The following is a 17,914-nucleotide window of genomic DNA, read 5'->3' on the forward strand; positions in this document are numbered from 1 at the left end:
CAATACAGTATTTGGTCTTCGGTTTCATTATGTTTGTAGCATATCCTGATGCTGTGTGGACTGTGCTTCCCTGCTGACAGACTTCTGGTCGCTTGAACCTCTTGCTATGTCTGAGCCTGGGGAGAAACTGTTGAAATTTATCTCTCCGAGTTCTTCCTGACATCTTTGTTTCTTTCACACTTCATTTTGCTTTTTTCACATTTCTCTTTATTAATTCTAATTCTTGCTTTTTCTTCTCTTTCACCTCTTTTACTCTGTTTCTCTCTTTCGTTATTTATCTGGCGAAGGAGGAGTGAATTCTTGCAGAATGTTTTCTGTAAGGCTCATTTGGCTTTGCCTGGATGGGTTTGAGGGTTGTGGAGTCGCGGCTGAAACCCGAATCCTATCCTGATTCCTCCTGATGACTCCATCTTTGCTCTTTGCTTATTCGGGTTCCTTATGATGATTTCAATGCAGTATTTGGTCTTCCGTTTGATTATAGCCGAGTGATTTATACACATATAGATGTTTGTGAGAGGGTCTCGTCAAAAGGTGAATATGTGTTGTTGGTCCATATGTGAATGTCCATTCCTCACTCTTTACCCCTTCCTCCCCGGCCCTCGCCCCACAAAAGAAAACATAACACTCCATTGATGTACTCTATTGTTCATATCTCCTGCACCACCCCTTCCCCGGTGAAATGAAGTCAAAAAAAATCGCACCTGTATCCGAAATAAGTGGTGAAGTTTAAAATAAAGAATAAATAAACAAGAAAACGATGTCGTGCAGAACATGATACTTGCAAAATCCACCCCCCCTCTCCAAAGGTTGCCATGGATACATCAAATCGTCCATTTCATTAACATTTAAATTGACAATCTTAATCAAAGCTCAGGTCAATCAGAAGAAAAATTATTATTTTTCAGATTGAAAGTGATTTTTTGAAGTTTGACCTTTGACCTTTTGACCTCAAAAATAGTTGGTTTCCAAATTCAGCAATGCACTATGCAATTGCTGCTTAATTTTCAAGTTTAATGGGATCAAAATTGACGATTTTTCAGATGGAATTTGATTTTAGAAGTTTGACATTGAGTTGACCTTTGACCTTAAAAAATAGTTGTTTTCCTAATTCACTGATGGACAGTGATGCAAATCCTGTTCATCTTTCAAGTTAATAGGATGTAAATTGATGATTTTTCAGTTGGAAATTGATGATTGTAGACGTTTGTCCTTTAGTTGACCTTTGACGTTTTGATCTCAAAAATAATTGGTTTCCCAATTCAGAAATGGACTCTGCAATTATTGCTGTTTAATTCTCAAGTCAATCGGATGAAAATTGACGATTTTTTAAGATAAAAAATTGATGCTTTCATCGGTTTGACCTTTGCCCTTTTGACCTCACAAATAGTTGTTGTACCAATTCAGCGACGCAATATGCAAATCCTGTTCAACTTTCAAGTCAAACAGATGAAAAATGATGATTTTATAAATTCGACCTCAACATGACCTTTGACCTCAAAAATCAATGGGCTTCTCATTTGAGACTCCCTCTATAACTCGGTAGTTTCATGATCGGTTTAAAATTGTGACCTGTAAGTGATTGACAAACAGACAGGCAGAATGTACTTGAACAAGGACAAATGTGTCCAAGAGCCGCGTCCTAAAGGCAATAACAACAACAACTTCCAATATTTCATCACGTGCCTTGACGGAGCCAATAGCGAGACCCGTCATGGACGATCGTTGTTCATGACAAGAAAATAGTGTATTTACGAAATAACAACACATTAAATGGAATAATCTTTAAATAGTAACATGAACTTTTCGAAACTTTAAAGCAAATGTCCGAATATATTTAAAAGTTGATGATAGACGCTCTCAAAAGGCACCGTCAATGCAAGGATGTGTACAAGTGTTTATTATTTAAGGAGATCCGGATCGTGTATATAAAAGAGTCGCATCCTAAAGGTTTTGGAAGAAGAAGAAGAAGAAGAAGAAGAAGAAGAAGAAGAAGAAGAAGAAGAAGAAGCTCAAGAAGAAGAAGAAGCTCAAGAAGAAGAAGAAGCTCAAGAAGAAGAAGCTCTCCACGAGACGCGGCTAAAACTTCGATTTTGCAAGTACGAACTGGTGTTTGTGTGAGTGGGTGTGTGGGCACACGTGGCGAAACTGCAATCGCCAACTTGCGACAAGTCATCCCCACGTGGAGGGGTTTAAGGTTCTTCCTCTTCATTTTAGTGATGGACGAATGAAAGAAAGGACATACGGACCAAATATTGAAGGCACTACACCGCTTCAAAATGTGTAGATAACATCTAACTATATATATGCCATCACTAAGTTTACTAATTAAGGCGGTTTCTTTATTAATTTTCTCAATTTGAATTTTATTTCCAGTTAACTCCCCCCCTTTCTCCCCCCCCCCCACTGCCTCAAACTCATTCCCACGTTTTCCCAAAACTTTTCTTCCTCTTCAGCTCCTCCAGACGAACGTAATTGGTAGATGGTTTTGACGGTGCTGTCGTCACCGGTATAATATAAGAGGGTGTACGGTCAATGATAATTAATTAATTTGTCAAAGTTCGTGCATGATGATGCACCGTCGGCGATCCCTAACGTGATGACGTCATTCGCAAGTTAATAAACACAAATAATTTTCTCACCAAAAGTTTGAATGTTTATCGAATCCGCCTTATGGATCCTTTTACGTTGCCGTAACGTTAAATAACGCCTGATTCGAATACGTTCGTTAACCTCACCATAAGAAAGACCCGTCAACGTGATGACGTCACGCTGTGACGCAGAGCCGTTCAAATTCCCGCGGTTCGTTTTCTGTTTCAACGTTCTCTTTTCACGCACGAACCTTTGGTTCGTTCTTTTTTTTAATGCATGTGATGTGCAGAGTGAGTGACTTTGCTGTGACGTCATCTCCGAGATTAGCACTTCGTTTTGGAAACATCTAGCGATGGTTAATTATAAAAATAATATTTTCACTTCCTGTCGTTTTTCTCTTGTTTTGGTTCTTCGGGTAAATGATCCAACTGCCTGGTTCCTCTTCTCAAGGTGACGTCGAGTGCGGTATTTAACATCTCGTCCGAGCTGCTCGCGATTTGACGTCCGTTTCGCCAATGCCTGACTTGATGTAAGTGTTTGTAAAGTGTGTGGTGGACACGTGACCATGTTGTGGACACGTGACCATGTTGTGGACACATTTCACAGTGTTTCTGCATATCGTTGTACGTTGTGCTATTTTGCATTGACATTGCCAACCCAGTGCTAGTCAGAGCAGGAATTTGGAATTTCTTCAGGGTGCCGGCGATAGCTCGCCTACTCTTCGCTAAGGACACCGTGGGATCTTTTAAAGTCTAATATGGAACAGGCAAAGCCTAGAAGCGAACGTAGAATTCTTCTTACATTCGCTTCTGAGTTTATATAAAACTTGTTCACAACTGTATACCTGCCAACTCTACCGTGGTACGTGTAAGCGCCGCACAGCTGATGATTTTGACGCAATTTCCGGTTACTTCGGCCTGGATTCGGGATCAGCGATCAAATAATGTAAATCACGATTAAAAAATATTTTTTGATGATGCGGGAGATATCTTTATTAAAATTAACTTTGGGAAAAAAATAATTGAATAAATAAATAAAGGATCACTTCTGGTCAAGAATAAAATAAATTAAAAGTTCCGGAAAGAGTTTCAAAATCACTCCCGGTAATGTTAAATACAAAATAAACACTTCCTGTCATGAAAAAAATTAACTTTGGGGAAAAAAGTAATTGAATAAATAAATAAACACTTCCGGTCATGATCTCCCAGCATGCGTCATTCCCCATGACAAAAACCGGAAACAAAAAAAAAACCAGAAACAAAACAAAAACGGAAGCAAAATGGTCATAGCCAACGACATGGATTCACAATTGCCAGGGTATTGTGTTGTTTTTGTTGTTTCCTATTCTCTCATGTGCACGCGTTAAGTAATATTCACAAGATAGAAATAAAACCCAACCGTGTTTATACACCGCACAGCATTTAACAACAACCGGAAGCAAAAGGTCATAGCTAACGACACGGATTCCAAATAGCCAGGGGTATTGTGTTGTTGTTGTTGTTGTTGTTGTTTCCTATTCTCTCATGTGCACGCGTTAAGTATGAAGCTCACTGCGTTCGCTATGAACTGATGCTGGCAGGTAGAACGCCAAGCTTAAAGTCCATCTGAGGGAGCATGATGCGTCACCACCTCGCCCCATCTGTGAAGCACCAGGATGGCAGTTTTATAGAGCTCGGTCGAGATTCGAACCCTGTCTGTCTGTACATCTCAGAGTTGAGTGTGTATACTTCTCGGGTGGATCATGTCAGCCCTGCAATGTACCTGATCTGCTTGTGTTTTTTTTTTTTTTTTTTTACAGACCGAGGGTGTTCTGATTGCGCTTGTTGGTGGCTGAGATGGCATCACTTTTAACTGTCCCAGTCCCCAGTCATTATTTCCACATCTTGCTTCAGAACCTACAGCCAGGTCCCTGTCCGCAAGACAGCTATGTTAAGGTATGTGCTTGATTACTTGCTTCCAAGTTGCATGTTTTAACATTGTCTTCTGCCATTGTAGATTGGTATATCTCACCTACAATATATTTTGATGATTCCAAACATCTGGGTCGTTGTGAGTATTTTCTGATGCACTTTTGTACTCAAAAAAAAAAAAAATTAAAAAAAATTATACGTTATCCATATATAAACTTTGAGTGGGAAAAACGTTTTGCGATGAAAAATGAAATCTTTCATGAAACTTCGATTAAACTTCACCACAACCTTCATCACCCATGATGTACAAAGTTGTTCACACCATGAAAAAAAAATTGGGATCTAAGGAGGTCAACAGGTGGGTCCCCCCCCCCCCCGTCCCCGTCCCCGTCCCCGTCCCCCCAAATATGTATTTGCTTTATTCTTCTTAACCACACACACATAACCTTCATCACCCATGATGTACCAATGTTTGGTCACGCTATTTAAATAATTTGGTTCTAAATTTCATAGATGTTGGAAGATGTTTGAGAGTGTTTACGGGGGAGGGGGTTGCCCCCCAAAATAGGTATTTGCTTTCTTCTCAAACTACACACACAATTTTGATGAAACTTGACCGCAACCTTCATCACCCATGATGTACCAAAGTTTGTTCACAGCATTAAAAAAAATACAAAAACAAAACGTAGACATTTACTTCTGTTTTGTGGGTCATCCACACCGACCAGTGGTTCCTGGTTTTCTTATCCAACCATGACCAATACTATTCGTGAATGTCTTTACACCTGTGGAGGAGTTCTGGGAAGGGTTTGAAAGAGCAAAGGCCTTCCTTGGGCGGCCTTTCATGGTTGCTTTATGCAGCTTCTTCAGTGAGAACGGCATAAGAAGAGTATATTATATATATATATATATATATATATATATATATATATATATATATATATATATATATATATATATATATATATATACACATTGTTGCGGACCCGGGGTCAGGGTCGAAGACCACGAGGGGTGAACTACCTCGGGTTCCCACCAGACTCTCCGGAATCACAGGCTGTCACACACAAATAACTTCGTCACGTGGCGGGTCGTTAATCGACCGTAAATGCCAATAACTTGACCACGTGACTTCGGGTCCTACCTCGAATGAATACCATTTCCCGAAAGGTCACGTGATCTAATTACCGGGGGACACGCCCTCGGTACGCACTTGCTCAAACCGGATCATCTTACCAGATCAGATGCAGCCGAGCGGAACTGCCAAGCAAGTACCGGCTGGGAAACAGATTGTTGGGGAATAACCTCCCGGCTAAATTAGGGTGCGAACCATGCTGGACAAATTGAGGAAAAGACAAAAACGAGCTGAGAACATTTTCTATACAAAGCATTTATTTTGCTATGGCGAGGAAAAGTATGTGTCACATTGAATGGGGTTTATTTGTATGTACAGCAGAGGATAGCAAGGAATTTGTGGGGTGCGGCAAAAGACAAGCAATCTTACAAATGTAGACAGAGAGCAGAGTTATCCCGTTATAACTTCTACAATCTTAACTTAAACTAGGACAGGCACCATCACAAACACACACATACACACACACATGGAAGATTAGATATAGCCCAGAAAGAAAGAGAGCAGATAAGAATAGACGACCTCTTGATACCTGGTGCGGTCGGCAGACCAACGCAACCCAGAACGCTTAAGGAGAGGTAGGTGGGAGGAATACTGGTGGTGTCTAAGGTGTGGGAGTGAGAGGTGTGGTGTAGTGCAATGTGGGGGGTGCAGTGTCATGCCAGAGGAAAATGGGATTGTGAGTCAGTAATGATGCTCTTTTTTGTGTCCACAGAAGACGGGATAGAGAGGTGGATCGAGAGAGGGGAGAATAGATGCGTGAGGCAAAAGATCCCCAACCTAGCTGTGAAAGGTCTGTTTGTGTAGCGTGTACCTCACTGGGACGCTCCGCCTGACCGTTCCTACCTCGAGATGTGGCGCATTATCTCCTGCTTAATAACTTTGCCGGGGCTCATGGTGACGTACACTCCGCACTGGTCTGCCTGGCTGCATGGGGCTGGTGAAGCGATAACTGCACGGCAGGGAGTCTCAGCAGTCGCCCTGGATCAGGCTATCAAGAAGAAGCACGTCCTGGCAATCGCACACCAATAATGAGACAGTGAGCGAAGAGAAGAGAGCTAACAGCTCCGTACTTCCCCTTTTATATGCTCCGGGCGAAGGGTGGGGTGATGACCCAAAGTGACGCGCTGTGACCCGAATCCTGCTTCTCTATTGGGCCACAGCGGCCCTCGCCATGCCCTGTCAGGCTGTGGGACTGGAAATTGTCTCAGTTGCCCATCTACTTCGGCACGAGTCGAAGCTCCTGACTCAACATAGGGTATGCTCCCTGAGCCGGCTCCCCGGCCCTGAACATGCTCCGAGTGTAGTCTGAATGTCGAATAGCAACAGACTTTCCCCGCCACTCACACGCCCCCTCTCATGAGCCAAAATGCACACCCGGGCACCGTACCAAACTCCCGGATTGTCCTTCTTGCGACCCCTCCTCACTGCCCTTCTCTTGCCGTGGTCTGGTGACTGGATGAGGGTTGTATCAATTCCGCGTGCTCACCCAGGATGTCCCCGGCGAGATGCGGTCGAGCTATTGACGTCTGTTGCTTGGCCCAGCATCGCGTGATCCCGAGGACAGCCCGAGTCGTGCAGTACTCTGAAAAGACTGGCGAATTGTAGCGATGCAGTGGTATGAGGGGGTGCGGGAATATTTTTCCTGTGTGCAGGAGGCGTTTGTGATCGAAGTCGTGAGGTTGGTGAGCGAGGTGTGATGTAAGGTAACGTACCGGTTGGGAATTGGCGCGCATATTTTAATGAAATAATGGCGCACGATGCGCGGGTGGTATAGTGTGCAATGGACTTGTGGTAACCGAACCCACGGCAGGCATCATGGTGTGCTTATTATTCGATCGCATATTGAATGATGTGTTCGACTCTGAGCCCTTTCCTGTTTGCAATGGTGATGGACAGGTTGACGGACGAGATCAGACTGGAGTCTCCATGGACTATGATGTTCGCGGATGACATCATGATCTGTAGGGAGAGTAGGGAGCAGGCTGAAGCGAGCCTCGAGTGGTGGAGGTACGCACTGGAGAGAAGGGGAATGATAGTCAGTTGGAGTAAGACTGAGTACATGTGCGTAAATGAGAGGGAGGGTGGTGGGATGGTGCGGTTGCAAGGAGTTGAGGTGGGGAAGGTGGATTGGTTTAAATACTTGGGATCAACTATCCAAAGTAACGGAGAGTGTGGGAGAGAAGTGAAAAAGAGAGTGCAGGCAGGATGGAGTGGGTGGAGAAGAGTTGCAGGAGTGATTTGTGACAGAAGGGTAGCTGCAAGAGTGAAGGGGAAAGTATATAAGATGGTAGTGAAACCAGCTATGTTGTATGGTTTGGAGGCGGTGGCGCTAACAATAAGACAGGAAGCGGAGCTGGAGGTGGCAGAGATAAAGATGCTGCGATTCTCGTTGGGAGTGACGAGGATGGATAGGATAAGAAATGAGTATATTAGAGGGACAGCGCAGGTAGGACGGTTTGGAGACAAAGTGAGAGAGGCGAGATTGAGATGGTTTGGACATGTGCACAGGAGGGAAACAGAGTATATCGGGAAAAGGATGTTGAAGATGGAGCCGCCAGGCAGGAGGAGAAGAGGAAGGCCAAAGAAGAGGTTCATGGATGCGGTGAGGGCGGACATGCGGGTGGTTGGAGTGTCAATGGAAGATGTGGAGGATAGAGCGAAATGGAGACGGTTGATCTGCTGTGGCGACCCCTAACGGGAGCAAGCCGAAAGAGGAAGAAGAAGATATTGAATGATGTGTATGCTTGCTTGCTTGCTTGGTTTGTACCATGGCTAAAAGGAAAGGGATGAAGTAGAAATCAGAATATGAGATGGAGATAGTTAATAGACCTAACTACAAGACACACGCAACGCACTTGGTTCCGTTAACCCACGAGATATGAGGGGAGGTCTAACTGCATGAAGACTAATGAAATGAATGCTTGGGGATCACTGTATGTTGGGTGCCATTGTCTTTGAGGCATGCGGTTTTGCAGAACCCAAAACAATGTATATGTACATATATACATATATATTGTTTTGGAAATGGCCCTGAGTGTGTTATTAAATATAGGATTAGCCCAGATCCCCCATTAAATGCATGTTTAGCCAGGTTGCTCGGTAAATGGACGCTACATGTGTGTCGGGAGGTGTAAGAGGCTGTTCATTGTTCATACATTGGTGGTGGACCGAGAGGTTCTTTTTCTTCCTTCCTCTCTCTGGATAATAGTCCCCGCCCAGCGCTGAGGGGGGGGAGTGGCCTAGAGAAGGAAGTGAAACTGAAGGGAGGAGCCAGTGGGCTTCGAGGCGAGCGAAAAAATTAAAAAAAGAAAGGAAAGGCAGGGTGAATCTGCCGGGAGAGAAGCTGAACCTGAGCGCGCCGAGTCTGCGATCGGCAGTGGTGAAACTGAGCGCCGAGGTGGGGCAAGATCGGCTTTCTAGGAGGACATCGACAGGTTCATCCGGAGTCCAGTGATGGAGCCTCTGACTGCCCCAATCACCTCAGGGCTCGACGACGTCTTGGAATCCCATGGACCCAGCCTGCGGAGCCCAACACCCCGATTTGGCCTTGTCTGGTGAACAGGCCAGGCCTGGACTTGTATACTGGACCTTGGGAGAAACCAGCTGAAACCCACCATCGATCTTTCGCTCTGGTGCAGTCGACCTCGCGGGGTCTGAACGCGCCGAGACTGCACGCGTGAGGACTGCGACACATGGACGAGTGCCATTTTGCCACGCGGCGTGTTCGAGCTTGGGCGCTCGAATCTGTGGACATCAGCTTGTCACGAGCCACATTCGTGCTTTGACATTTTCCTCTCGTCCATGAAACATCACCAAGTACATCACCGGCATTTTGTGGTTAGGGTGGTGCCGAATCTGTAGCATTTGGCTGTCGAGTGTAGGGTGCGAAAACACAAACTGGTTACGGACAGTGATTGACGCCATCTTCCGAATCCCCACCCCCGAACCACAACTATAAATATATATATATATATATATATATATATATATATATATATATATATATATGCATGCAGACTGAACCCCCTAACTTGACGAGGCAGCAGAGTCCAAATCAAGTCCTATCACAGCGATTGCTTCACGACCTGCCAGCCACAAGTGTCGCCTGCCTCGCAAGCACATTGTCGCTGCCCTGCTAATCACCAGTTAGGAGGTTTGCAGTCAGGAACATTAAATTTAATCAACGAAGCACACTGCTCATATGACATGACGTGTGACGGGCGGTTAACACCGACAGCCCCTGGTCGGCAAGCGGTTCCTTATTAAGAGGAGGCGTACACGTTGATCGACAGAGATTTTAACACGTGCTCGAAGGGCATGGTGGAGGGCAATAGCGGGCGGACGGGCGGAGGAGCACGTAGAATGGAATGGATGTACAGGGGGTTTATCCTCGAACCCACTACAATTACACGAATACAGTTTCTTCAAAACTAGAGGGGGAGTACTCGATCGAGTGCAAAACCTCCGCCGCCAATACTGCTCGGTCACTCGAGTGAACCTGATATCCTATTCATTCAATTTGACGTCAACAGTGCTCACAGAGTTATAGTTTGCAACTTTCCTTTTTACTTTTAACTTTTACATACTCAATTCATTCGTCATAACTCGATTCCTTGAGACAGAAATTGATTTTATGTGGGTATATCCACCTGAAGTTCCAAAATCAGCCACAATTATAATTTGGCATGGTTTTTGTTGGAAATCACTTATAACATGTAGAAATGCAAAAAAAAAAATCGAAATTTTGTTGAAAAAAAGTTGCAAATTTTTTTTCTCTAACAATTTTTTTTGGCGGGGGGGTGGGGGGGGTTGGAAATCACTTAAAACATGTAGATATGCAAAAAAAAAAAATTCAAATATTTTTTCTGAATGCCCGCCATAACGGCCATATTGGATTTTGGACCGAGTCCAAAATCTAATGGTATGATCCTTAGACCATACCTAATCCCCCACCAAGTTTCGTCGAAATCCGTTGAGGAGTTTTTCCGTAATACTGTTCACAAACAAACAGAAAGGGGTGAAAACAGTAACCTCCGATCTTCGATGGCGATCTTCGATCATAAACACATTTAATGAACATACACAAATATTTACAAAGACAATAATTCAACAGGTAATAATAATATTGGTATGAAATAAAAAATCCTACCGTCGAGGCCTCGCACACAGACTCAAATACAGACAAAGGGTGACCAAAATAAAAAGAAAACCCTCCTTTTTCAAGTATACTGGTACTCAGCTTGGCCCAGAGCTGGTCCTTGTCGAACTTGGAATGGGGAGCGCTTCCACCAGCATGTACAAATGTGCGCAAATGGTGCCGTCACCTCTCTCATGGCAGGGCAGACGTACGCCAGGAAATCCACAAGCAGCTTTCCACTCGAAGGATCAAAATGTGCCAGCCTTCCTCTTTCCAAAGGTGCTACTGCCTCGTGTGTTCCTCACACCGACCTCGTGTGTGCGCTCTGCCTATCTCCCATTCTATCCAGACGGAAGCCTTCCACAATTCGCACGTGCGCAACCCGCCTGCCCTTGATCTCAATCACACAGATCTCTCTCTCTATCCGGTCGGAAGCCTCTCACCAACCACACGTGCGACCGATCTCCCGTCCTATTCAGTAGTCCGAAGCCCCTTGCAATGCGCCAGCCTCTCCTCCACGCTCTCTTCCCTGTGTGCTCTATATCCTCCGCCTCCCGGGCGTGGCCTGCTCGCCCCTAAACTCAGGAAGGCAGAGCTTCTCCTGTTTGTTGTGGTTTCAGGGACGTGTTTCCCAGCATTACCGCCTGTCTTGAAATATAAAAAACACAGGAAAAATCACAGAGGGCAATCACATACTGGGGAACTTATTTTTACTCCCTTTGCTAATTAACACTGCATCACCCCTCGTGTGGTGACACGTAACACTTAAGTTCACAGATTCCCTAACTTAGTTACATCGAGTTGCTTTCTACACGTCCATGGACCAAGCAACTCCATACAATGCTAAACTCCTGATTAAATTCTTCCATCTACCCCCACAACCTTTACAATATATATATATATATATATATATATGAAGACCACAAGGGGAAAAGCAGAGATGTCAGGATAAGTCAATTTTGAAGAAACTGAAAAACAAAGTTTCAAGACTTTGGTGGACTGTTTAATAACTGTCATATAGATTTCTTATTCAGTAAAAGGAAGAGTGATCATTGGCCGATCAAATTAAGCATGTAGCATTTGCCAAGCTTCTGTGTTATTTAATTTAAGAGCAAAGAACGAATCAATGTTGCAAACTGACATCACTGGTTATTCCCTTGTTTAATAATTGCCATGCAGTTTTAACCCAGGATGTGTAGAAAATTCATGCTTGTTGGTTATTAGCATACATTACATGACTTTGGTGATCACAGATTATTTTTTTCAACATTAAACGGTCATTGTTTTTTTGTTTGATTGGTGTTCAACGCCAGATTCAAGGGTATTTCGCTTATATGACGACGGATTCTCCATTTCTTACTCCGTACTACTTAATGTAATGGAAAACCGGGAGGAAACCAAGGATAAACAACCCCCGCGATAGCTGAAGTCACCTCATGTGACTCCCTCATATACCTAAGCAGGTTGATTGGGCGGTGGGTACATCGAATGAGGATGGGTACTCAGACGCGCTAACCATTAAGCCACGGCGTGGGTCCCATAAAAGTCACAATAAAGGTTTGACCAGGCTTGAACCACGATATGCACCAACTACGGAGCCCATGATATAACCAAATAGGCTATTGTAGTGCTCAGAGTTTATGCTGTGAAAGTTTTACAACCTTTCATTTTTTAGTTTCTCAACTGAATATTATGGTGGAACAGTTAACATGAATGAAAGGGAGATAACCAGGAGTAAAGTACTGACAACTCTGGGTTTCTACTTGTTCAGCTTTGACAACACTTGTTTTTTCATTGCATGGCTAAACTTTATACCATATAAATTATGTGACACCCCTGGTTATTTGTTAAAGTAATATTGTGAGAGGAAACCTTATGTTGCCAACTATTGGCAGGTGCAATAACCCTGAAATTTATAAAGTGACATCTCTGGTTTTCCCCTTGTGGTCTTCATATATATATATATATATATATATATATATATATATATATATATATATATATATATATATATATATATATATATATATATATATATGTATATATATTTGAAATGTTTGTGGGGTAGATGGAGGAACTTCATATTAAAGTTAGGATTGTATAGAGTAGTATGGTCTGTGTACGAGGATGAGATCTCAATGGAATTAAGGGAAACTGTCAGGTTAAGTTGGTACCTGTCACCGCACGGGGCGGGGGGGGGGGTGGCAGTGCTATGACAGGGAGGGTTTAAAGAGAATTTCTCTCATTATGTGATTGTCTGTCCCCTGTGACCTTTTCCTATTTTTTTACATTTTCAAAACTGCTGATGAAAAGGAATCGGATTCTTAAAACAACAACTTCCAAGCAGGCAAAACCCCCACCTCCAGGAATGACAACTAGCAAACCATGTCCCTGGGGTGGATGATGGATGGGCATGCCGTTGGAAGGTTCGGGGGAGAGGAGAGTTGTGTAAGGTACGCGATTGGAGGCAAAAGGATCTCGCTCGCTGGCTTCCCCTCGACATGGTGAAAAATGCTGCACCATTCTTGTGTTAGTGCCGAGGCGAATTTGTTCGCGCGCTAGAGCAAAACGTGAGCCATTGTCTGTTCGGCTGAGTCGTGAAGCATCTACATTTCTGAGGAGGGAAGGAGAGCGTGCTTGTGGCCTTATCACGGGGCCTCAAAATTGTCCGGTCATATGGACGAGGAGGAAAGTGGGTAATCGTGGTGAACGAATCTGGTGCAAGAGAGGAACACTCAGCATTTTCGCTCGTGAAAAAGAATCTGCACGGCAGTTTCTGTGCCCAGTGTTGAATACCGCCACATGAATACCTCACATACGTTTCCCGCCCAGAGAGCTGCTTGGCGCCATATTCGAGTGTGCTTCCCCATGCCCACGTTTTCCATGTTCGAGTGTAAAGCCTTGTTCTCCGTCCTGGTGAACACGTCTGGTACGTGCTTCGCCGCCTCCCATCCCGCACACGCTGTAATCTCCAAGGACCAAGGTGGAACACTGGCTATCCGTTCAGGCTGGTGTTAACCTCCCTGTCCATGACAATTGAGTCAGGATAATTAATTTACACCCCTGGACACGACAATATAAATTGGTCTGGTGTTGATGTGGCACAGGCATGATTGGTCTTGATATCTATAATGGACACAGCTGTCTGTATATGCTGCATAAGTGGTGCCTAAATTGAAGCCACCATAGACTTTCATGGGCGCATCTATCCACGATGGAGCACTTTCCAGGCTGACCTACAGGTGCAGTTTGATATCTGAGTGCCCTTCCCATAGCCTTAGCCTAAAGAGGCTTCCCCCACAAGGCAGTGGGGATCCGTTACCCTGGAAAAGGGGCCCAAACCAGGGACTCGGCCAGAGCCAGCTGAGCTCGGGACTTGCTCAGGGCAAGGACGTCACTCCCTGAAGTAGCTACAAAACAGCTACCCTGCGACCCAATACTTTTATACCCATCCCCTGATCTGTGCCTTTCCACAATTTTATTCCGGAGGTCTTTTGAAAGCTCCTTGGGGCTCGTGGTTGAGTCTTTGCTGTGAAATGCACTACTCAGTCAGAGGAAACTTACAGGAACAGCTGATTTCATTCTGAAATAATCAGAATCACTACAATTTAACAAAGGAGGAGGCCAATTAACTTGGTGTGAGATTTGAAGGTAACTGGTTCTACTTGAACAAATTTACAATTGCAATTATAAAGGGGGGGGGGGGGATAGAGACTTATCCAACCAAGATATTCTAGTTTTGTAATTTTTTATTTATTTTCCTGTAATTTGTAGAATTTGTTTTTCACTTGGAAGTTGTGGGTTGCGATGTGTAAATAATGGTGGAAAAAGTCTGATTTAATGCAATCTAATTCCAGGCTATAAGGCAACAAAAGGTGAAAAATTTGAAAGGGGGAGTAAACTATCGATGGGTGCCGTATATGTAGTTCAAGTGGTTGTGTGTTTGTACAAGTTGACCTCACAGCCCAAGAGCTGACTCACTGGTCACCTGAGGCCTTGTATGCACCCGTTTAACTCCAATTGACTGCGAAGCAAACTTGATTTTTAAAGGAAAAAAAAAAGACAATTGGAGGCCATTACAAGTTGATGTACGCATTCCCTTCGGTCTGGTGTCTGGTATAAAGCATGTTTTAATGTTTACCTCACTTCCTGATTTCCACAGGGCACTGTAGCAGAACGTTTTCCTTTGGCCTCGAGCCGACAAAACATACTCAAGATAGTCCTGCATGAAGGTTTGTGCGAAGATGTAGTTTTGGCAGTTTAACCGCATTGCCGTTGGTAATGAATTTCTTTACTGTGCATTGTTGTGGTTTTTTTGGGAGAGAGGCCTCTTTCGAGGAACATAACTCCATATTGATCTCGAGCTGACACGGCAGAGAAACTCATCCTATCAGCCTGCTTTACAGTGTCTTTAAAGCTTACCCTACTGAACCACAAATTGGCACTGTAATTCAAATTATTTTTCAATCTCTTAAATTTGGTTTCAATATTACATCAGATCTTGTTTTCATATATATATATATATATATATATATATATATATATATATATATATATATATATATATATATATAATCACACACCCATTAGCTCTTTGTTTTCTTTGGATGCTCATTGTGGCTTGTTCTGATACCATTTCCTTGTCCACACATTATTCCATCAGGCATGCAAGATGAGGAAACCCCTGCCCATATCACCATCAATGTTTATTTCTTTGGAAGCTTGGCAGAAGAAGCTGATTCTACCATTCGAGAAGCGGTACGTTATTACTATGAATTTTTTGTTTCGCTTTCCGTTCAAAAATTTTGCATTGGCTCTCTCTCTTTTATTAATTTAGATGTCCTGCTGTAGTCTTTAATGTGTCGATCTTGTTATGTTTTGATTACGACTTCATTCGGCTACGGAACTGGGTTTGTGTATTGAAATTGGTCTGGAGTAATACTCTGGTATTCTTATAGTGGCTACCGGCTCTGAAATGGGAGATTCGTTACCATACTAGCCAAACGTGTCTTCGGCATGGATACCTCTTCCAGCAGTGCGTACTGCGAGAATGTGCTGGTAGGATAGTCTGGAATCTACTGTAGATGTATGCGCACTCACCTCTGACCTGTCTATAGCCTGAGTTTGAATCTGTGCACAGCTATAAACTGCCATCCTGGTGTTTCACAGGCAGGGTGATTCATCAATGTGTGCGTCATCCTTCGGATTAATGTTAAACTGTCTCATCTGCCAGCATTAGTTGCTGGATGTTAAAGATCCCTTGCTGTCTTTTGTGAAAAGTAGGTGAGTTATCACCGTCGACATCCTGGCTAAATTCCAGATACCTGCCTGGACTGCAGGTAGTACGTGGTCTAATCTTGGAGGTTCCTTAATACGAATGTTACACTGCTAGCGATGTTAGAGTGTGGTTGCTGTCTGTATTGCAGCTCCTACAATAAAAAAGAATAAATTGACCAGGTAGTTTGCATGCTTCATGTGAAAGGCTGCCTTCAGATATGAAGGGCAACCGATACACTCCATCCATCCATTGGGACCATAATCTGTACAGCTGCAGAGGCAGTCTCCTTGGCTATTGGGCACAATCCTTGATGGGTGACCACTCCAACACAGTATACTCAAATGGCTCAATCATCCCAGCAAGCTGGTACTCCTTTTGCCGACTTTGGAAGGATGACAGGCTAAGTCAACCCCACCTGGATTTGAACTCAGGACCCTGGGATCCCAAGCCCACCATCCTAACCAGAAAGTCAACACCAGGCATACCTATACACGAGACTGTTGGAATGATGCATTTGGGATTCATCCATTCACGTGTTCTCTCGAGATCGATTCCTTCCATCTCTTGTCGATATGGTAAAGCAAGATCCTTCTCCGCAATCACCGAGATCCTCCTGTTGCCCAAAAACTGTTGTTAGCTTGTAGTTGCAAACAATTGTCCCAGCGTTCTGGCTGTCATGGGTCATGTGAGGGGTTATATATTTACAAAAAATGTTTATCCAATACTATACATTTGGGGATCTTGTTTTGTGGGGAATCTCTTGAGCTCGATCCTACTCGCAGAAGTCTCATTGCTGCATTCTAAATGCACATTCCTCCTAAAGGCTCTGATTTATTGGGAACTTTTCACACTCGCAGCAGGAATTCCATGCATTCTTATGGATAGCACTGTGAAGTAATGCGCAGAAAGTAATCCTCCTCGGTAGGTGGAATTTCAGCGACCCCTAGCGCATCTCTCCATATCTCGGTTCGTTTTGCAAAGAATCTTTGCTTTGCCTTTGTCCTCTCATCCGCGTGGGTTCGTTCATATTGTTTCTCCCCCTCCTGGTGGGCTTGGTTCTGGATTTGTGGAGAAAGGTTGCATGACGACACAGGTTGAGGTACTTGTGTTATCAAAGGATTTTAATTTTAAAAAATGAAAAACATTTCACAAGATTCAGAATTTTTGCACAAGTTGAGCATCTATCACATAGTTTCTGAAAATAATTAAATGGAGGCCAAACGATCGTCTTCGATACTTAGACAGAAGTGGCACGTAATGTGAATGGTGGGAATTGTAATTCTCGCGATTGGAGGTCCGAGCTTCGAGGGTATTTAAAGGGATGTTTGTTGAAGGTTTATAAAAATCCACACTCTCAAAAGGGAGATTGCACCTTCATTGAAAGTGCTCCATAGCTAATCGCTTTTGAGGAAAATGCATAATATTTCTTTTTGCAAGTAGGAACCGGGCAAAATAGAAAAAATTCATTGTTTTTTTTTTTGTTTTTTTTTTTTTATCCAAGCCAAGTCCTGTTTTAACCCGAGCTTTCTGCTTCGTTTGTGAAATTGCTGCAAAATCAAGATTTGTCTTAAAAAGCAAACTTGAAGGTGTTCTGTTTTGACAAGGGAGAAGTAAAATTGAATAATGAGAAAAATACCTGGGAGGGAATAGTACATATGTATAAAAATACCAGGGAGGGAGTAGTACATATCTATATATAATTCCAGCAATCTCTGTGTCTCTGTGTGTGTCTGTGACCGCTGTTTCTCGACAACCACTGGTCCGATCTAATTGAAACTTCCCAGGTATATTGCTGGGGACCTGAGGATGTGCCTTTTCAAGGTTTGATATTAATCGGACAAGTGCTTCCCAAGTTATGGCCATTT

The 17,914-nt window shown here is 43.5% G+C and overlaps 1 protein-coding gene across 7 annotated transcripts in view; it reads left to right on the top strand.

Moving 5' to 3' along the window:
- The window catches only part of POT1 (protection of telomeres 1), a 278,625-nt gene that overhangs the window by 110,307 nt on the left and 150,404 nt on the right, over nucleotides 1-17,914 (top strand). The window contains exons 1-5 of one of the 7 annotated variants that reach the window (XM_085894073.1): nucleotides 2,763-2,879; nucleotides 3,040-3,118; nucleotides 4,388-4,523; nucleotides 14,934-15,003; nucleotides 15,435-15,529. In XM_085894073.1, the coding sequence (XP_085750199.1) occupies nucleotides 4,425-4,523; nucleotides 14,934-15,003; nucleotides 15,435-15,529 (264 nt within the window). In that variant the 5' untranslated portion in view covers nucleotides 2,763-2,879; nucleotides 3,040-3,118; nucleotides 4,388-4,424. Of the gene's footprint in view, nucleotides 1-2,762; nucleotides 3,119-4,387; nucleotides 4,524-14,933; nucleotides 15,004-15,434; nucleotides 15,530-17,914 lie in introns of those variants that run through there. The other 6 variants (XM_085894076.1, XM_085894080.1, XM_085894079.1 and 3 more) reach the window with 6 other exon arrangements.

This window comes from Eptatretus burgeri, chromosome 9 (genome assembly GCF_056783735.1).
Source record: "Eptatretus burgeri isolate ZD-2024b chromosome 9, Ebu_testis_v1, whole genome shotgun sequence".
Classification (NCBI taxonomy): Eukaryota; Metazoa; Chordata; class Myxini; order Myxiniformes; family Myxinidae; genus Eptatretus; species Eptatretus burgeri.